This window comes from Pseudochaenichthys georgianus, chromosome 4 (genome assembly GCF_902827115.2).
Source record: "Pseudochaenichthys georgianus chromosome 4, fPseGeo1.2, whole genome shotgun sequence".
Classification (NCBI taxonomy): Eukaryota; Metazoa; Chordata; class Actinopteri; order Perciformes; family Channichthyidae; genus Pseudochaenichthys; species Pseudochaenichthys georgianus.
Window position 1 is genome coordinate 11,991,498 of NC_047506.1, and position 22,348 is coordinate 12,013,845.

At 40.8% G+C, this 22,348-nt stretch overlaps 1 protein-coding gene across 1 annotated transcript in view; it reads right to left on the minus strand.

The window, feature by feature from the left end:
- Window positions 1–22,348, minus strand: part of p3h2 (prolyl 3-hydroxylase 2) — a 64,700-nt gene that overhangs the window by 14,361 nt on the left and 27,991 nt on the right. Inside the window, exons 2-3 of the mRNA XM_034080602.2 lie at window positions 1,531–1,683; window positions 594–783 (exon numbers count right to left, since the gene is read on the minus strand). Coding sequence (XP_033936493.1) covers window positions 594–783; window positions 1,531–1,683 — 343 coding nt within the window. The remainder of the gene's footprint in view (window positions 1–593; window positions 784–1,530; window positions 1,684–22,348) is intronic.

The window sequence follows — 22,348 nt, forward strand, 5'->3', positions numbered from 1 at the left end:
TCTCTTTCGGACACTGAGCGTAAAACAATTGCGAGAGCGGTGTAAAATACCGATTCCGTAATTGACTTTTTGTATTACATGCTTTATATGTAGTTTAAATGAAAGTTCAGAGTCTAGCCATACACCAAGATATTTAAAGCTATCAACTTTATGCAGAGAAGTGCCATCCTTACATGTTATTACTACATTAGGTTTGGATTTGAGCTTCTGCCTGGTACCAAAGACCATGGTATAAGATTTTGTTTTGTTAAGCAGTAGTTTATTGTGTGATAGCCAGTCCTGTAAGATATTAAAATCCGATTGAAGAGAGATCTGAATTTGTGAAAAATCTGATTTGGATGTATATATGACAGTGTCATCAGCATAAAGGTGAGTACAACAATTAATGAGACAAGAAGATAAATCATTTATGTAAATAGAGAACAGAAGTGGGCCCAGAGTTGATCTTTGGGGTACACCCTTTTGTTGGATCAACAGGTCAGACTGTTTTCCATTAACAACCACACATTGCTTTCTACTGTGAAGGTAGAGTATATAAGCATTTCAATAACTGTTTTCTGCGGAAATAAACCTGTTTAGATGTGGGCTCTTACCTGAAACGAGTTCATAAAGGCTGTAGCGGTAGAGGAGGTAGTCGTGGCCCTCAAACTTCTGGGGCCATTGACACAGGGCCCGGCACTCGGAGTCGGCCTGATAGTACTCCCTCAGAGCGCCCTCGAACAGAACGATGGCTGCCTCATGCTCGCCTTTATCATACAAGCTCACTGCTCCAGCAAAGGAGCGCTGTGGTAGAGGAGAGATGGAAGAATCATGAGAGTAAGGAATGATGGGATGAGTATTTATGACCTCCAGTGTGCAGTATAGTTATTTATGATATGTTTGTGTATTGAGATTGTTATATATGAGCACATACAGTATTTGTAAAGTTAAACCTGTAGCCAGTTCATAAAATGTTTTAACATCCTGCATGATCATTTGTTGGGGATAAACAGAAGGAGCAGGGGGTGGCTTAGCCTGAATGTCTGCCAAAGCAACTAATAGATACTGAAAAACTCATCCTCAGTCATACTTCAGAGTTTAATTCAGGTTAAATTGGTAGAAATTAGATACTGCAGTTGTTAGATTTGTTGAGAAGGTACTGTCAAACAAGTTGGAGCTTGAGAAAGAGAAATATGCCTCTGTAAATAAATGAGAGCGCAAAGGATCCAAAACTCTACGCCAGTCAGGGTTTAACAGCAGGACAGCACTTAAATGTCTGAAGAGGTTTCCAGTCAGTAACTTTGAGGGCCATTAACACAAAGGCGCCATCATACAGTGACATAACTCGTCGCACAGCAAAGAGGTGAATCAGAAAAAATATTCAGACATTTTGGCCAGGATTAAAAAACTATGCCAACAGGACAAATATATTATCTTAAACATGATCAGGCATGATTGTCAAGTGCTAGCAGGTAAGGCATAACAAAAGAAAGAGATTAAATTGACTTAAATAATAAATAATAGTGTGCACGTTTCTAGATTCTGTGTTACCTGGTGAGGCCGGGCTTCGCGGTCCACAAAGTGGTCCTCCTCCACACCCTGCAGGTCTTTGTACTGCTCCAGGTTCTGACTCATCTCCACATGCTCTGGGTTGGCCTGGAAGTAAGTGTGAGCCGCCGCCGCTGCCTTGTGAGGCTGCTTCAACTAAAGAGAGGAACAGAGAGAGAAGGAAAAAGCGATGTTAGTCAGAGAATGATAAAACAGTCTTCATAAAAACAGAGGCACAAATTCGCCTTGGCAGCTGATGTAGTTAGGCAAAAACATTAATGACACATGAAATTAGTGAGTTTGTAATTAGAAGAAGAATATGTTTTCTTAGTATTTGCATACACTGTAGGGCTCAGACAAAATCCCGACATAAGAAAACGTGATTTGTGTCAAATCTGAATCTTTTTTGGAAATGTGTGAAACTAGAAGGGAAAAACAAACAGAAAATCTGCAGATGTTCTTCTGTGGCTGCTTTTGGACAACGAAACAGAATAAAATACCAGGGTGCATTCAAACATTTCCTACTGGCAAGTTATTTGGAATCGACTTCAAGGAAGTAATATTTCTGAATTAATTTAATCGTAAAAATGATTTATCCATCCAAATCCTGTCATTAAAAAACCCTCATCATAACAACTAATATGATGGATGAGGTCTCCGCACTTAAAGTATTTGAACTTAGTGAAAGTTAGGGAGTATTAGAATAAAAATAACGGATCTCCCAGTCTCTTTCTGAGAAATGTATCCGGCATAAACACATGAGAATAAACAGAGTTGAACAGCTCGATAACACACACACTGTGTTTGTGAGTGATACTGAAACAGTGCAGACCATGTCTTAAGATTGAAGAGGATATAGAGCAGAGCAGCTGTCAGATGATTGACGAATAAATGAACACAAACGAAAAAAGTACTTCACAATGTTTGAATATGTTTTATATACTAAAGGTCATTTGAATAATAAATGTATTGTTTTTCTTACATTTAAACCATAAAGGGGACATGCAAATAACAAACAGTAGTCAGTGACAAACATGAAGCCCATAGAAGCCATTCATCTACCAAGGTAAAACAAGTAACTTTATGATATGGCTTTATATAAAATGTATTAATATTATTATATCAAATGAAAACCGAACCAAACTTTTTATTTTTGAGGCAAATCGTTGTAAATATTGATTCAGATATCAGTAACTGGTCAATAGAGACCATCGTGATATCGTAACATGTTTATTTTCTTTTGATTAACGTATTGATTAATGGGCTAATAGTTTGAGCTCTAGATCAGATGTCTAAGAGTGTCAACAGTGCAGAACAAATGAAATTCCAATTTCAGTACTACCACAATTAAGGAAGTGGAAAAACAAGTGAGAAGTTACATAGTAAGCTTCTTCCCAATCAATACCTCTGCTTTCCTCTAACAACAGATATGTAGATATACTCTCTGGTATTACACAACACAAGTTTGTGGAACTGCTCTCAACCAAAACCCACTTTGTTGAGAGATCCCAGATGTCTGGTGCGAGCTAGTTTCTTGTAGATTTAAGATGATCTTTATCCCTACAAACACACACAGTTTCAGAACAACTCCACCATCAGAAGCCAGCTGGTGCCTAGCAGATAAGATCCTAAGATCATGCTCAAGCCTCAACATGGGTCAACTTACACAACAGCCTCAACAGCATAGGTCAATGAACTCAACACAGCCAGTTTTCACCACACAGAAAAAACAAGTTAAAGATGTATTCCACTATGTGACATGTGTTGCATTTTAATCTCCTCATTTTCTATGCATTCCCTATAGCATATATTACTGACAACTGATACGGGAGAACGGTAGAGTTATGACGTGTTTGACAGAAACTGAACCGGGAAAAAAGTGAGTAAAGCACGAAACAGGAGGATGAAATGCCGAGAAAATAAGGTGAGGTGAGAGTAGACAGAGCTTGCTCTCCTGTGAAGGATTTGCAGCAACGAATCTCAGTCACTGTAACTCAGAGACAACTGGTCACATTTGTTTACATCCTTCATGGTCCCAACAGGTGCACATGTGAAGCAGATCCCAGAGTTTCACAGTTGAGAAGGTCAGTCCGGCTCGGCTGCCAAAACCACAACTGGCTGAGAGAGCTTCTCAACGCACTCTGCCTCTGTTACGACGCTCAGCACCGATCCACGTCTGCCAGGAAATACATTTGTTGTTATGAAAAGCTTTGTTCATTGTGGGGGGTTTTATGAGGTGAATTGGCAAGATAAAGCTTGGGAATTCCCACATTTATCCAAGATCTGGGAAATCTGTACACAGATGAGTGCAGACCCATATTGATACAAAAACAAAGCACTTAGTGTTTTCCACAAGGGGAAGAAAAATGTTTCCACAAAGGCTGCACAATGCATAATAAACCACACACTGGACTACTGTTCTGATAGAAGAAGCAGACACTCTCCCACAAACAACCCACTACTCTATGAAGAAACACTTTCCTGTGAGACACAACCGGGTCTTATGTGGCATTTGAAAAGGCAGGAGAGAAAAGCCCAGCTGGACACGCTTGGTTACCTGTAAAAGGCCAAAGAGTTGCATTGGTGTCGAGTGCATTCCTGGTCAGATCACCTGGCTCGAGCCACCAGGAGACAAAGCATGCTAGTATAGTATAGTATTAGTTTATTAGTCCCCGAGGGGAAAATGGGTTGCAGCACATCACAGAGGCATTTCAAAAGTTAAGACAATACATCACTGACATCGCATGACGTCTAGGAAAGGTGGGTGGCACATATTTAGTCCTGTGCATGTGCCCTGCATGACGTGTTAAATTAAATACAGTATGTAAAAGCTGAATGATGACTCTTAGACTGAATAAGAGCAAGTCTAAAAAAGTCAACTTAACATGTATTCTGTGAATGATCACCAAATCCCAAGTACAGTTCATATTCCTCCTGACTTGCATTAAATACTTCACATGGGCATTCCTGTATCTAATATACTGCTTTGTTGTCACATCCATATGAATAACTGGTCCAACAAGGAACATGCCATACTGTTATACTTACAGTACAATTGATATTAATTGGGGATGAAATTCAGCTTTCCACCAACAGCAGTTTTGAGGACTTGTCTTTATTAAATACTGAAGCAAAACATTACAGATAATATACAAATAGCTAACTTATCCCACATGTATACAAGTAAAATCCTCAAGTAAAAAAAGCAGTTTGCTGAGTGAGTTCTTGCGAAACAAGCAGATGTGAATGACAATCAGAAAAAGTGATACAGATTGCACATTTAGAAAGCTGAATAAACAGAAAACTCAGTTTCAACACACAATAAATCGTGGAATGCTATAAACGCTGATGAAATCATTGTTAGTGAATCTGGGGGTGTAATATTTTCCTCTAAGTGATGGCGCAACCTCAAGCACAAAACCCAGCTCTTATCACATTGCCTCTGCTGCTAAATTCCTGATAGAGTCTCCCAAGGTTATTCATGGAAAACATCCTCCTTAAAGACACTACTATTGACGTGGCTTTTCTGGATTTGATAATTATCTGCGGATATGTCTTTGGGAGACTAAACATCCTATGGTGTGGGGCAGGTTAGTCTGCAGCCACAGACCTGAACTCACCTGTCACCAGCCCCCCCTCCCCCTCCACTGACCCCCGAATTCCCTTAACCTGGCGAGACACACTGGGGCTGAAGTCGAATAGTCCATTTAGCTTAGGAACCTTCCTAAAGGAGTGAAATGACCCGGAAGTCCCTCAGTGGCAGCCATGATAAGTGCCGTTCGAATTCTCTAGAATGATGAGAATGATAGGAAAGGAGGTTTCAAACTTCCTTGATAACCTCCTTTAGCTTAGGAACCACTGGACCTCCCTAACCGACAGGAGAAGCGAAAATGCTGCCCCACAATGCCTTGCAGCCGCAGCATTTGCCGTCACTCAACAGTCGGCCGTTCACGGAAACAACCGATTATGACCGAGAAATGATATCATGAAAGTTACGGTGCTTATTAAGCATTTTAAAACATAGGTGGTAAGTTGCCAAAGTGCTTTGTTTTGAACGTTCATCAGTATTATAATCAAAGAGAGAAATATGAACGTTAGTTTTCACTGAAATTATCAAATAAAGTCAACATTTCAGTCTTCACTGAGCTGTGTGGGGTTTGTTCAACTTTTAAAAGATGTTTGAATGGTGATATACACAGTGATAGATGTTAAGGACTAACGTTTATAATAAATACATCTGTATTGATTTTAAGATCTTTAGTTCATACAATCATATGTATTGGGATCATTGGTATTAATGTGGACTGGAGGGAGAGGGTAACAAGCATAAGTTTCACTTTCCTTTTTTATTTCAATTCCAACTTTGGTCATGAAGAATATGTTTCTCTGTTGTCCACGTTCATAAAGCAAAGCAGCAGCATCAGAGCACGGTGCAGAGTCTCTAGATGAGTTCACAGTAGTCCCTCGTTCTTATTAAACATCCATGTTGTAGTCCGCTGTATAGAAAACTGTGGTTTCCATGGTTTCCCCACAGCAGCAGACGCACACAATGACGTCCGCTGGCGCATCATAAACACGTCGGATAGTGAAAGTGCATTCGGATTCTCTAAAGTACCGCAGTCTCTTCTCCTAAGTCCTTTTGAATTCTCCTATCCACTATCCCTTAACCCCGTGACGTTTCACTCAGAGGTCAAGGAATAGACGATAGGGTTAGAACTTAGGAGCTGATTTTTAAACTATCCGACTGCAGCCTGGGTTATGGACAGGGTCAAGTGCAGATCACACACAAAGCTGTTGTTGTCTGGAGAGAAGAAATCCCAGAAGTTGTGGAAAACGTTTAAGATTGAAAGCTTTTCTGATGTATCAACAGGTTTTCATAGCTAAAATTACTTGAAAAAAACGAAATCCAAGCCAGAACTTTTTATGTTCAGAAGTTATCTGGAACATTAAGGCAGAACATAAGAACAATATATATACTGTGTGCTTCAGTGCATAACTCACACTTGGGTGATAGATTTACAATCATTAAAAGCAACTGATCCCACACATACAAGATGGTCACTACTACTTTATGGAGACGGATCATTCAACATGGATGATTTCTGGGAGTAGTACTGTATCAAACTGTCAAAAAAAGCACAAAATAGTCCTAGTTTTGAGATTCTGGATTGAAAACAGATGCTCATATATCCACCAGAGTGAAAGGTTGAAACACCCTCTCATGACGACAGAGCAGAAATCAATCATGGGCTTCTTTAAAGTGAGATGCCATCATACTGAACAGTGTAATGGAAAACAATGCAGCCTAGAAACAGTCGGGAGTGGGTAAATAAAAAGGACTCGCTGCTTTGTCTGCCAAAGAGGAGAAAATAGATACTAAGAAAGTAAGTCATTTTCTGTGAAAACCAGTGTTAGCCACTCCGACATGTGTTTTTAAAGTGCTCATTATTTTGATGATTGATGTCAAATGTCCAAAATGGTCTAACAAGGATTATAGGTATTGCATAGCAGACTACCTTGCTGCTGGAGGTACGTTCATATACCATGCAGTTAAACAGGGAAACTATCTATTCTTAATCATGTATATGTTATAACTTTACAGACACGTAAGTTAAATTGTATGGATATATTATGGTTAGCAACAGGGGTAGGTGTCTGTATACAAAAAAAAAAACTGACTGGACAAACTTTTCATATATAATTAAAGTGACACAGTCTAACCGCAGTGTTCATGTGACTCTTTCAAGATTTAAGATTCAAGGCTTTTATTGTCATTTGTACATATGCTACAGTGTAGATATGTCAATGAAAATCTTAGGTGACAGGCTCCTCCAACAGTGCAACACAATAAAACAGATAAATAGTGCAAGTAAACACAAATAAAATATAATAGAAATAGTACAAGGAGAGTCTATATCCAAGTATAATACATACAAGTATGCTTGAAAAGCAGCTGCTTACTTGCAAGTCAGTTCACTCCAAATAGAGACACTGGAAAATATATTGAGCTAGCAATACATAAATGATACATTGATCTGAATTCTATCAGTGATTCCCGACATACATTTGAACACGATTTCAAATCAAAGCAACTCTCAAATTCTGCCACTAAAAGCAAACCTTTGAAAACATTCAGAAGTTTACATCTCGTACCACATGAGTGCAGTTTGCCTCTCACATGAACTTCAAAGGAGCACCTGTAGAGATGAATAACTAGCACTCAGTTGGAGCCCTCAGCTTACCCTCCTCTCTAAACACAACCTGTGTCCGAGCTGCCGGACCGCCCTGCCACTCTGAGAGACTCTGATGTGGGCACCGACAGGGCCAAGGCACACGCACATTTACATGCCTTTCTCCTCTGGGCCTCGTGCTTGATTCACAAGTATGTAAATAGGCCTGGGCTGGCGCCACGGATGCAGAGATGGTGTTGTGACAGAAAGCACATATCCAAAATGCCACAAACAAGCCTTGAAACAGTTACAGAGAGCTCCAGAGAGTGACGAAGCAGAACCACCACCCATATAATGAAAGAGGAGTTGGAAAAATGTGCTCAACAAGGGTGAACCCTGGCAACAGCTGGCCTAAATAGACAAGCTGTTCCCCAAGAGGTTAGTAAACTCTTGTGAAGTAGACAGAGGTGAGTGTCCTGGTTAACATTGGACACAAATACAGCTGCAATAAATCAGAAGAAGTACACGTGTAGTGAGAAGGTTACAGACTGTAAATGAAAGTGTAAACTATAATTGTGTTGAACAGTCTGAATACCTTATCAACCCACAACATTCTCCAGTCAGATATACGGAGGCCTGCAAAACCAATGATCGTACAGACGTACACTGTATTTACATTTACTTCCTGTCATGATTGACAGGATGAGACAGAGGCCAAGGTTTGTAAACTCTCAAGCTCTGAGTTCAACGCCATAAATGCTTTCCAGGAAACGGAAAGTATGTGCCATTACCTGCACATTATCTAGCGAGTTCGGAAGTTAAAAACAGTTGTAAGTACTTTGTCTTCCCACATAGTTGGGTGACATGGCGTAGAAATTAGTTTTAAGTGTACCCTCACCTTAAAGGTGGGGTAGGTAAGTTTGAGAAACCGGCTTGAGATACACTTTTTGTTATATTCCATGGAATGCTCTTAACATCCCGATAGCAATGAATATCTTAAGTGCTTTGACAAAGAAACAAAAAAAAAGTTTCATCTGTGGAAGACGTAATACTGTAAAAAGCACGACCAATCATCTGAGCCGGCCCGGCTAAAATAACTGGATGGCCTACCTGCCTGTCAGCCTTCCAGCTGTGCACAAACTTATCTCGTGCCCTCATTGGTCATGTGCGCGTTCGTGTGTGTTGGAGGAAGGGCTCTGTAAGGAAGTGGCAGATTTTTTCCGGCTGTGTATTTTCAAATTCTAGCGCACTCGAGCTGGTTTCTCCAAAATTACCTACCCCACCTTTAAGGCAGTGTTCAGACCTAAAAAAAACAATTAGTGTAAGCAACGCAAACTCAACTCATAATTCACTGCATTGGCCAATCAAATGTGTACAATCCTGCTAAAAAAGATCTGCAGTTTAGCTCCTGCTCATAGAACAGAGGGTTAGGTAAGAGTTTTGGCAGCTGATAAACCTTAAAACACATTCAAGGTATTACTTAAATTGGACTTCTTAGAAAACATTTGATCTTCTCACGCATACCATTAACAATACACCCACACCGTTCCAGCTTTTTTCAGTCACTCCTCTTAAGTGCTAATTGTTTATGTCATACGGCTACAGTGAATTAACCATTTAGCCTGCTAAATCTTAGATGACCATTCCTGGAAAGGTGATTTGATCATTATTACATACAGTACAAAATGGCCCTATGCCACTTTGCTTTGAACGTATTCCAGTTGAAACATCTGCAAGCGTGACAACAGCATCCTTATACAGCCAACAATGGTTTTAAGGTAAACTGAGAGGGGTGGTGTCTGAAAGGTCAATGTGATACAGCTGTTTAATGTACCTCCGAGGACCTCATATTATCAGACAAACAACAAAATAAGTTTTACCTCAACCCGTGCTTGTAAAATCTTTTGAAGAATGGAAAGAATAGCTTCTCCTTAAACCACATTAAAGTGGAACCGGGATCTGGTTTGAAATAAAAAAGGGATAATAACTATCAAAAGCTCTTAACAACCTAAACCTATGGATTTATAAACACAAGGAATCACATTTTTGCTGCACAGCTGGGCCCTAAACCTGACAGCCATCTGTTTCAGGAGCACTTATATGTTTGAATGTATCCCGGGAGTGTTGTAATGGGAAGAATATTACTCGTCTCTAAACACAGAAGTCATTTTGCTGACCAGACCAATGGGAAAGTTTACTGTCACTAAACCAATATTTGTGTCATGAGGTGGAGGGTTTGAGGCCTTTTCGTCGCAAAGGTATTTATCCCACAAACAAGCACGTAAACTACATAATCATCTCTCTTCGGGTCGAATGTAGACATAACAAACCCAAACATTTCAGCCGCTTAGACACAACATGATGTAAACTTTATGATAAGGGAAGAAAGTCCATGTTTGGGTTTGCACTGTAAATGGTTTATGGGAGGAAACACTTTGAGTAAGGGGTTGTTTGCTTCCTTTTTGGCTTAATTTATCAGAAGGGTAACAAAACTCGATACAGTACTGGTACCACTTGAACTGTTTCCGCACCACAGACTACCAACAACTGTTAAAGTACTTAGAGCTTTTATAGTTATTGAACTACTGCTTTAGTTTAATATTATTTAAAAGATTGGCTTGATTCAATAAAAAAAAGTTTTGAGTACAGTTTTGTTATCATATTTAAGGGCTGGAACAATAAGTCAATAATAACTATCAGATCACTTTAGTAACATCTTGAAAAACAGGCAATCCATCAATCTAAAGAAGGTTATAAATGATTAAGTCCCGCTGCAAAAATATAGCTCGATATAATAGAGCTGTTTTCCTATAATAATATATATTATTTTCCTGAAAATTGAGCTATTATCACTCAGCTTTCTGAGAATATTCATGATAAGTACAATAATGGAAAATCATCAAATATGCAGAGTGGTCTTTCTACTCTATCAACAATGAAGTCTCTATAGTTTTCAAAGTCATGGTCCATTAAATTGATGAGTTTTAAGCCTGAGAAAACACAAGCACTTTGATATGAACATCTGGTTGGAAAGAAGAATGAGACTATTTGCCCATACATGTAAATCATCGAACAAATGGACGTAGAATAGGGTTTACATTTCCCTGATGATGATCATAGCTGCATATGCCTAAAGACTCTATTAAGTCCAACTTTGTATTGCCAGTGATAGCTATACTGTATAAGCGATGCTGAGGGGGGGTATTGGCACCAATGCCTGGCACAAGTAATTCACTGTAGGAAAGCTTGTCCAACTGGCTGATTACCTCCCCATGAGGCGAGCTCCCCACTTCCTTCCACTCTGGATCGTTTCAAAGGCACACAGCGAACACTTTGATTGACGGTTCAAGGAACTTCAGAAATTCCTGGAAGTCTGGAAAACAACTTATGTCTGTTTTCAAGTGTTTACACTGAAAGATTCCCTTCTGTAAGACAATACAGCAGATCCCCAGACTCAAGTAGGATTTGACAAGATGATGCAGACGATATTGTGGTGGACACACACACACTTGCAGATGTTTCGAAACGCACACTTGAGCACTGAAATAAAGCGGCAAAGGGTGCTCATGATGCAAGTGTGAGGCTAATTGGACAGGAAAACATTACAGCCTCGACAAATTAACCTCTCCATCATTTACCCTTAAGTCTTTCGTTCCATTCACTTTGATGGACAAAAAGCTGCTTCAGCGCATGCTTACTGTACACACAGGCCGCATAACGTCTTTACTGTACACACAGGGGCGGTTCTAGGGGGGCCAGTGCCCCCCTAACACTGACCTCTGACCCCCCTGTGGCCCCCCTCACAATGAAAAGTTTTTATTTTTTTAAATGTATATTTTCTGGTACTCGGTTTGCCAAAAAACGCAGGATTTTGTTGCTGTAATGTGAGATTGTGCAGACACCCTTATGTAAAGTAGAGATGTAACTGCCTTTATAGAGATGTAATTGCCTTTATTTTTATATAAATATGGTGTTAGTGCAAACATTGCACTATAACTTAAGATGAAGCTAACAGTAATAACTATAAGATCTATCTTAAATAAATAAGTGTACTGAAACAAATACCAATAACTGTATTGCATTGTTTTCTTATGCGCAATTATTTCATACTGTCTAGTTCTCTTTTTCATCCTGCATTTATTGTGCCCCCCTCAGAAAATAACTGGCCCCCCAGTGGCCCCCCCCAGTGAAATTGGTCTAGAACCGCCACTGTGTACACATAAGATGTGAACTAGTCTCTTGATAATCTCAGCTAAATGAACCAGACAAGGGTTTGTTTTTGCTCTGCTGCTAAGTCAAATAACACTACACAAGACCTGGACTGTAACTCATATGTTTGCAATGCCAGGCAGAAAACCAGCCAGCCGGTCAGCGTGTACGTTACATGCAACATGGCTAACACTTTAAGCACATGCTGTGGAAAGAAATGAGGGGAGCTTTTCCTCTAAGTGATGTCATGGGTAAAAGTTGTCCACCTTGATGTCTTCCCTCCCTCTCCTCCTTGCTCTCGCCATCCAACTACCCCTCTTTCTCTCATCTGTCCGTCCCGCTGACGGCTCAGCACAGTGGCCTCTTTCTGCTTGTCCTCACCCCACCCTGGGCCGGAGTGTGTTCCTCCTAGAAGGTCATGTCAAAGGAATGCCTCACCACTGTCGCTGCTAAAAAGCCTCTTTCATTACCCAGTGATAGACACGGGACGAATGACGGCGCTCACTCTTTCCTTGACCGGCCTTCATCCATCTTTAAAAAACCCCAACAGGCAGAGACAGAACATCAATAAGAAAACAGAGGTAGAGCAATAATAATGCTACTGTTGACTCTGTAGTGGTGTTCCATGCCTGAGCTGTGTGCGCTGAAGCTGCTGGCTTTGATTAGCGAGAAATAAGAGTGAACGTGCTTGAGCGATGTGTCCTGAACTCAGAAAGAATGTGGAGCAGCCGCTCATGATCGGGAATATATGAGTTATCAAAACAAAATTAATATCTATTATAAGCTTATCTGGATCAGGCAACATGACGTGTTGTTGGTACATCTGTAGTTGTGTCTGCCCTGTGGCTGACATCATTTAGATGTATAGTAGAAAATGACTGCTTCCATTATCCTCTTCATCCCCAGTGACAGCTTAGTTAAGCTTTGTGGGAGTTAACACTGAGAGGCTACACCACCTTTTTCTCTCAGCTATCCTGATGCCACCTGACACCACACCGGCTACTGTACCCTTAGTCAACCATCACGCTCTTTCCCATGTCTGATCCTGCTTCCTGGGCAGTTTCAGGACACACAAAGACAGCTTTGTATGGAAACCTCCAAAACACAAAGTGCGTACGTTTTAAGTAAAGCAGACGGGCTGGAAAATCACCTATAATGTCTCCCTCCTCCCCTGCCGCCTACATGCCCTCCGCCCGACACCTTCCTCACATTCTCCCCCCTGCCCAAAATACAGTTACACACACACTCTTTTCTCTCTGGAACTTCTAAAAACAGCCGCATACGCCCACTGACCGACGTCTTATTTTTACGCCACAATCCTCTGATCTCACACTCCACCAGTTTCCATCGACATAAAGGTGCCTTTTTCAAGACAGGAAAAACACACTAACTGGTCCCAGATATCTGAAATGTGACTAACAGTTGTGTTTTGTCTCTCTAACTTTGCTTTCAGTAGAGGATGTGCTGTGTGTATTGAAGGTGTATACAGACTGGAACTAAAGCCCACACAGCAGTCAGGCTTTTTCTCAGAAACCTCTCAGAAAACTTTGTTGCTTTCTTGCTGAGAGTCACTGCATATCTATAGGTGTTTCAGTACTCTGTCATGTATTGTCATTTGACATGTTGTCATTTTCCCATCTTTTGACGCCGTCTTTTTGTTTTTTAAATCTATGAGTATTGTGGGTGGTTTTCCATTGTCATGAGAAAATCCCAATATATCTACATTTTCTAAAAAGCAAGAAGCCCTAATATGCACATTTTTAGATTCATATTTGTATTATGTGCTTTTACTCTGACATGTTTACATACTTAAATATTCAAAAATCTCTTTATTTTTCCTCAAACTGCCTGTGCTGCAGCACCTCTTTTCACCCTCTGTCTGAAACCAGAGCCCAGTCTGCTCTGATTGGTTGGCTGGCCGGCTCTGTTGTGACAAGTCAAACACTTAGAGATGTCCCGCCCCATAGCCTGTCACGTTCAATGTGTTGGAACACTAGCAAATAGAAGCGTCTAAAGTGTAACATAGTGATGTCACTTTATTACAGAAGTGAAGAATTACAGTTGTGGCATTCTAGGCAGGGAGGGGTGTGTGGGAGAGAAAATCCCTCTGGATTTTAGCCTTTGTAGACTATTTACATGAACAAAAACCTATATAAAAACACACTACAGGAAAGGGAATACCCCAAAAAGCATAACAGGGCCCCTTTAATATGTTTGTCTCAGAAGTTACCAATATCTCAGAGGAGAAAGACTGAACCACTTCAAAATGTTGAAGACCTCTAACTCTGTTTTCCTATTAAGCTCCAGAGATGATGGGATTTCCCTTCTGAGATGAACTTTAAAAGGTTCAGCACATTTGAAGGAACCTTTACGAGCCTGCCACTCAGGGGATAAAGGTCACCGCTTAATATGAGCATGTGCACATTCAGCGTTTCCACTGGTTGTAAAAATAAGAAAAGATAAACATGATATAAGGTTAAAGTGTTAAATCTAAAGCAGACAACTGTTTAGTTAAAACACAACAGAGTCTTCAAGAAAGCACAAACGAGTACGCTATGACGAACTGTGTGTAAGTGTGTGTGTGTGTGTGTGTGTGTGTGTGTGTGTGTGTGTGTGTGTGTGTGTGTGTGTGTGTGTGTGTGTGTGTGTGTGTGTGTGTGTGTGTGTGTGTGGCAGCCAGTATGTAAGCCACAGCAGACAAAGCCAGCATTCATTGAGCCACTCACTGCAGTTCTCACCCTGTCCAGCCCCTACATACCCCAGAGAAATGTAAAATAGAATTGTTCATGCTGAAATCAATCTAGTGTTGCAACAAGGAGACACTTTAAAAAACAACGGGCAATAAACGACTCAACTAATATTTCAACATTAAGAATAACAGGAGATTTTTTCATTTGGAAACTATTGGAAGCCATCAAAAACGTGCCTTTTAATGAAAAACCAATCTGAATAAATAATAATTTTTCCATGAAAGTGAGCATTAAGCAACTTCCCATGTCACTAAAAAAAATGTACCGGCATATTTGATGATGAGTAAGGGGCTGTCATGACGGAAACATCATCTAAAAAACTTAAAACACAGTTCAGTGTCAGAGGATGTAGAAGATATGAAAGGTTGAAGTGCCCTGCAGAAGTATTTCCTGGGTCAGACTTCAAACAAAGCTTCCTTCATCTTGTGAATAGATACACTTTTCTCTGAAGGCTAACTCAAACAATGACAGGGCAGTCCAATGATACATCATAGACACAGCCCATCAATCAAGTTGCATCCCCCTGAACCCTGGAAAAGAAAAACCTCCCCAGGCATACTTCAGACATGGAAAATGTCAAGGAATGGGCAAGAAAATAAGCAAAAACAGAAAAGCCTGCATGATTTAAGGATTACCTAAAGGAGAGAGAGCTCTCATTCTTAAGCTGCTAGTGGTATGCCCGCTGAGACTAAGCTACCTCGATCCTTAACAAAGCATGACTAAAATGACCAGCATTCCATCATATGAAGCCTCTCTCCGCCTTTCAGTTTTTCTGAAGACAAGATGGTCCTGTAATAGGTTCCTTGCCAACAGAATAATCTTCCCATACACTTAGAAGGTGAGATGAAGTTTACAGTACATGTGTCTCCCCTCCCCTTGAGATATTATCTTAGTTCCCTTGCAGAGACCACCACTAGAGAGGAGGCAACCGGATCCAGGATAAGATCTCTGCGGGGCTGAACAGTCAGACGGTATGAGGGAGAGGAGCTCAGTGCTCAGCTGAAAAAGGGGAGGCAAGAAATGCAAACATCGGTTGGAGGTGTAAACACTCAGCGGGAGGCGAAAGACGGATTCCAGCTCAGAAGATATGAGCCGTGTTGCTTTTGGGCTGCAGTTGTGAGAGACAAACTTGATGTTTATTGTGTTTTCACTCCATTCTCTTCCTACAGTAATATAAAGGACACATGGTGCTGCCACACTCATCCTTGTCTGCTAGACATTTCACATCCACCACCAGCTGGGATTGGTTTAGGATGTTTCTTCATTACAGAGAGAGTTCAGCAGATTATTTAAGATTGGCCTCTGGCTTCTCATACATCTGGGACAGTAGTGCTTTTTCGTTGTGTCCAATAAGGAAAAGAAAACACAAAGACAAAACAAACCTTTAATACCTGAAATTAAAGATGGTATTTCACCAGACATATATCTTTAGTAAATCCAGTAAGCCTATTTAAGAGTGAAAACATCATTAAAAAATACGAACAAACTGTTGGGTGTACATTTCACTGGCTGAAACCATTATTGTGGATAAAAGGGAATTCTTGAAATAGTAGGCCTCCCAACCAACAACTGAGAAATCTTTTAAGCACCAACTATAAAGAAAGATTTGCATGAACATGTGCAAAAACACACACACACTTCTACATTACCCATTGGGCGATCTTGGCACACATTCATGTGACAGCAACAGTAATTCACATTTTTTGCAAGAGCATTTTAAGAGAAAAACTACACTGTGCACATAATGTGATGATACAGAGGAAAATAAATCTTCAGAGGTATGTGTCGGGAGAAAAAAAGCTGACAAGACTTCATTTCAGACATTTTTCAGCCCGACACCACCTCCCTCTGGGGAGCCGTTTCAAAAACCCGGCCATGCTGCCCTGCCGGGGGTCCGCACGCCACCACATTTCATCTGGCTTTTTATACACACTCGCTGTGAGTAGCAGTGTGTGGACAGGTGTGTGAAAAAACTCAAAGTTGTGAATTTGTTTGCATGTGTGAGAGGCCATGTCTGTCGGCTGGTGTGAGAGCCAGTGATCATAACTCTTCTATACGAGTGTGAGCACACATGAGAGCATGAGGGAAGTTGCTGCAGACACTGTTCTCTAAAATACATTTGGGAAAGGCATCGCTGTGACACCTTCCTGCAAATTAACCTTTATCTTTATCTATGATACTGTTTACCAAATATAAAAAGGGCAATGTTGTAGGGTTGACCTCTGGTGTGTTGAACAGATAAATTAACAATGAGATGATTAATAATTATCATTAATGTGGATCGTATATGTTTGTTAAGACAATAACAGAGCAGCTGCTAGTTCAGACAAATGCATCACTCAACTGTGTTGCAGCCTTTCAAACCCGAAATGGAATGAACACATATACAACATTGGGAAATCCCAAATATAATACAATCTCTAGTTTTATATCAATATATATCTATAATATTGATTTATATGAATAACATTCAGATTTTCACAAACATGGTGATTAAAATGGATGTGCTGTGAACATTGGAGGGTATTAAATGAGTATACTCTCAAATAACATAAGCTTTTTCTAGCTTAATTGGTGAATGTAATTGAGGCCCCCCCAGGGAGTGGTGGAGGCAAATCTCTTCAAAGGCCTTGAAAAGTGATTTGCGCTCCCTTCAGAAACACCACATGCTCCTGTTGCTGCTGTCACATTACATGAATCTAGTTTTCTTGACACACAGCATGATGACTGGAATTCAGTCCAAATAAACTCTCACACTCACACACCATGCTTCAGATCACATGATATTGATTACATGAGATCCAATAAGATCTGAGGATTTCAAAGCTGAAGTCTGTCTGTCTGTCTGTCTGTCTGTCTGTCTGTCTGTCTGTCTGTCTGTCTGTCTGTCTGTTGTGTGTGTGTGTGTGTGTGTGTGTGTGTGTGTGTGTGTGTGTGTGTGTGTGTGTGTGTGTGTGTGTGTGTGTGTGTGTGTGGTAGGATCATGTCTACAATAGGAAAGTCCAAGTGATCAGTTTTTGCTGCATTGCCATCAAGGGTAGCGTTGTTTAACTCAGGGATAAACAAATATATTTTGTAAAAGAAAATGTAAGTCAGAGTGTGAGTGAGCAAGTCTGCGCCTGCCCACCTCTTCCTCTCCACGCCTGTAACGGAGTTGATCTCTGGGGCCATAGATCTCGGCCTCCGTTACGGATTGTGTAGCTTTGTTGGTGGCGAAGTGTACGTAGTTTGTGCATCTGTCTGTGTTTCAGTTTGTCTGTCTCTGTTTGCTGGTTTTGTTTTGAAAAGTGTTCCCCTTTCCCCATGTTACTGCTGATTGTGTTCACCTGGTGCCCTGTGTTGTCTCCTCCCCCCTCACCTGTGTCTTGTTGTGCTAATTAGTGTGTGGGTATTTAGGCTCTGTTTCCCTGTCTGTGAGCTGAGTGTGTGTGAGATCCTGGTGGCTGCAGGCTGTGCTCAGGGAAACAACAACAACAACAACAACAACAGCAGGATTGAGGCTGTGTGTCATTGTGTTGATCATTTAATAAATGCCCACACCGGGTTATATTTGGGACGTTCTGCCTCTGCCTCCTCACTTGGTCGGGCCGCTCAATTGTCGGCTTCACAACGCCCACACCCCCTCTGCAAGCGGCGACTCGCCTTTTTGCTTTGATGTGACTGGTTGTGAGCGGCTGGACAGGGCTGAGATCAGGGGTCGTCTGTTAGCAGGCTGATAACTTAGTGGCGAGACGTCCCAGGAAGCAACATGTTTCACATTCTCAAAGAGTGATGGAGGAGCCGTGGTCTTCAGAAGAGACATTCAGAGCTGGATGCAACTACAGCAAATCAACAGATGGAGAGAAACTCAAACATCCAATCAAAGTCTTTTCATTTTAAAGGTTTGAAAGAACATTGAAAGCTGGAGTTAGGAACTTCTTTGACCCAGTAGCGTTTCAGAGAATGGCGGAAGCTACGTTTCTCGAGTGGATGATAGAATTTAAGATGTTGAGAGAAAGGCTTTGAAGATAGAAAATGCACAGGAAGCCCTCCTTTGTCAAGTTTGATAGGGGTAATGACGTTTTCCACCTTGAATCCAACTAAAGATCCTCCATGTTGTTGTTTTATAACCCATAGCCAAGAAAAAATGGCCTTCTTAAGAAATAGGGTAACGTTTTCTTTCCCTGTCTGGAAAAATACCTTATGTGGATAAATCCTCAGCACAATGACCCTCACTTATTAGTCCACTTCAGACAAATGTTAGGAAAAAGTGGTGACTTCTCTTTTTCTAACTGGGTAAAGACAATTAAAAACTCTTATATCCTTAGATTATAGGCTGTGGTGTGAGTCATAAGAGAAGCCTTGATTTCCACTGTGGAAAACTCAGCTAAAGACATTCCTTTATTTCTCAAATTCTTTCCTTTAGTCTTTAAACATTGGTGTGTTTTACTATACATCTGGAAATCAGGAGTGAGATGTTATCAAAAGCCTCAACCAAACCAAAATGTGGTTAAGAGTGGCGAGCCGTCAGGGCCCTCTAGGCCCTCTGTGAGGGCCTAAGATATTCTACAAAATAATATTTAAAAACATTAAAAACAATTATATATTTTTTTATATATTTTTTTAGTTATATTTTTCATTAGTTTTACCAAAATAACTTGATTTAATTGTATTTAAAATCACATTTCCAAAGAAATAAATCCTTCGAATCTGCCCATTCAGTTTATGTTGGAATGTGAAGAGTTAAATGAAAGAAGCTCGTCTCTGCGAGTTACTGTGAAGAGAGGAGCTGTTGGACGTCCAGGCGGTCCAGCCATGAATTCACAGAGGGCCAGCTATAGTAACTGAACGAGAGAGTAATGTCACATGACAGTACAATTGACCAATCATATCTTCCCTATAAATGGGTGGGTATTAGCTCATTCATGCATTCATCACTTCACGACTCGACTACTGTAATAGCATCCTCGAGTCTACGGCATACCATCCAATCTAATCAATAAACTCCAACATATCCAGAACTCTGCTGCCCGCCTCCTCACCCACACCCGCTCCCGAGACCACATCACTCCCGTCCTCCAGAACCTCCACTGGCCCCCCGTCCGTCAAAGAATCAACTTCAAAGTCCTCCTCATTACTCACAAAGCCCTCAACAATCAGCCCCCCCCCCTACCTCACAGACCTGCTGCACCACCACGCCCCTTCCCGCTGCCTCCGCTCATCAGAAGCCAACCTCCTATCCATCCCCACCCGCACCAATCACCGGACCTGGAGGGACAGAGCCTTCTCCGTCGCTGCCCCCTCCCTCTGGAACTCACTCCCCCAACCCATCAGAGACTGCACTGACCTCACCACCTTCAAAAAACTCACAAAAACTCACCTCTTCAATCTGGCTTTTAATGTGTGATTGTTTTTGTATTATTTGACTTTAACTTTAACTATATATTTATTTGTTGTTCCTTCCTTTTCTTTTCCCTTCACTATATCTGAAAAGCGTCTTTGAGCACCTGTAAAAGCGCTAACAAATTAAATCTATTATTATTATTATTATTATTATCGCGGACTTTATGACAAGTTCCGCCCGCTGTGAAACTTTTCTTGTTTCCATAGCAACAACAACTTCCTGTCAATAGCGTTAACTCGCCTTCAAAATAAAAGCATGCCAAATTACACTTAAGACATACAACTGCAACGAAAGTAACAAACACAATGCAATATCCTTTTCAATTTCAAAGAATACAAATAGGGTTATTTACAGGTGTGGTAAATAACCACACGGTGTGTGGTAGAGGGTCGCTTTCATTGATGCGTTTTGCACCCCGGGCTGTTGTTTTGATATTCCGCTGAAGTATACGCTGTGACGTAATAACTCAAGGGAAGGGGTGGGGGTCAGAGGGCCTAGGTATAAAACTCACGGCTCGCCACTGGTGGTCAAGGGATAGTAGCGACAGTGCTAGAACCCAGCATCTTGTTGCATTATAAAAGAGACTGTGTGTTGATAATAGGACTGCTTTGCTGCAATGTGTAATGTAGCTTGTGGTTTTGAACAACATGAATGAAACAGTCAGGAGTTGATCCTGCTTGTAGTTTCAGTGATGCTGATGACTCATATTTGCTTCTACAACTTCAGAATCATTGGCCAAGCACATGGAGCACTTTATGAATAATGATACAGAATTACCACTGTCAAAATCTTACCTAGAAACAAGCTAATATTTCACAATAATACATTTAGAGACCTGGCAATAATATGCTCCATATGTATTTCTCTTAAATATGTTTCCAGCAAGGATTTCCATCCTTCATTATGAAAATCTGCTTCCACTTTACTTCTGCCCTTCATTGTTCTTTGTTACGAGGGCACCCCTCTCGTGCAGCTAGAGGTACTGGGAGCATTAGAGATGTGTGTGCACGCTAATGGAAACCAATTGACCTAATTTGAGTCCAAGTCTGTCCATTTCGTTTTAATTCCATTCCAAATTAAAGAAAGAGTATAAGTCTGTGTCTCCATGATTGAACCTATTTAGGGAAACTTAGCTCTCGTAAGCTGCAGAAACTAAGTCCAGGCCTCAATTCTCCACGGTGTGATAGGTGGGAAAAAAAGGGACAGAGCTGGTCCAGATGTTGGCAGTGTGTTTACAATCCTACACTATTTGCTTGTGTGTTGATAACTTTGTTTAGTTTCTATTTCCTGTTGTAGAAAATCCTGTGTGGTCACCCACTGAGAGCCTCTGTGTTTTCAAGTGTATGTGTGTGCGACAGAATAGTGTTTATGTGAATGAGAGAAAGTATGATATCGATACAAGTTGCAGGGGGCCTCAGAAAGAATGTTGTTTAAAAGTTGAAGAAAACATGAAAAATGATTACCAATTTACGAAGCCAGCAAGAAAATGTGGCTATGAAATGGGTTTTACGAAATAAGTTACACAAAACATCATTAAAGTTAATTTCTCGAACAAAAAAAACATAGCCCCACGCTAACATCAGCACCTGAAACCACTAGCAAAGCACTGTGGGAGAGTAAAATAATCAACTCCATCTCTCTTAAAATACCTCATATCCTGTTAAGACAGAGCCTCAAACATCCCTCGAGAAGACTTTCACCTCAATGAGACAAAATCACCAAAACAAGGTAGGCTTCGAATTCATGATTGTCTTTTTTTTAAAAAGAGATTTCACATGATTCTATTCAATAGTTGTTGAGATATTTTAAGTCTGAACTAAAGTTGTGAACCGACCAACTCACCACTCAAGAGTTATACCACAAGCATGGCTAACATTGTGTTTGTTTTGTCTGATTGTCACCCTCTCAATCTTTATTGGCTTTGGTTCATGCTATTAGCAGATGGATTTTAAACCTCAGGGTAAATATAAAACTAGTTAAAAACAATAAAATATTCAACAGGCTTGAGAACGGCCAGCAACTTAACTGTCTGACTGATGGACAGGCTGTCAAGATGGCTATAAAAACGAAATAATGGCACACAATTAATCCTGACACTGTCTTAACAACAAACCCACCAGCAGCACCAAGCTCCATTTGAAATAAGTGTTTCTGTATTTGTTGTTCTTCATGATGGTGAATGAGTGACAGCAGCTAATCCCTCAGTGCCAGTCATCCTGGAACACTTAGAGGCAGAGATTTCCATCTGCATCCCTCAGTCTGCTCGGCGAGGCGGCCCACCTGGCAATAGTTTCTGCTGTGGCCATGCT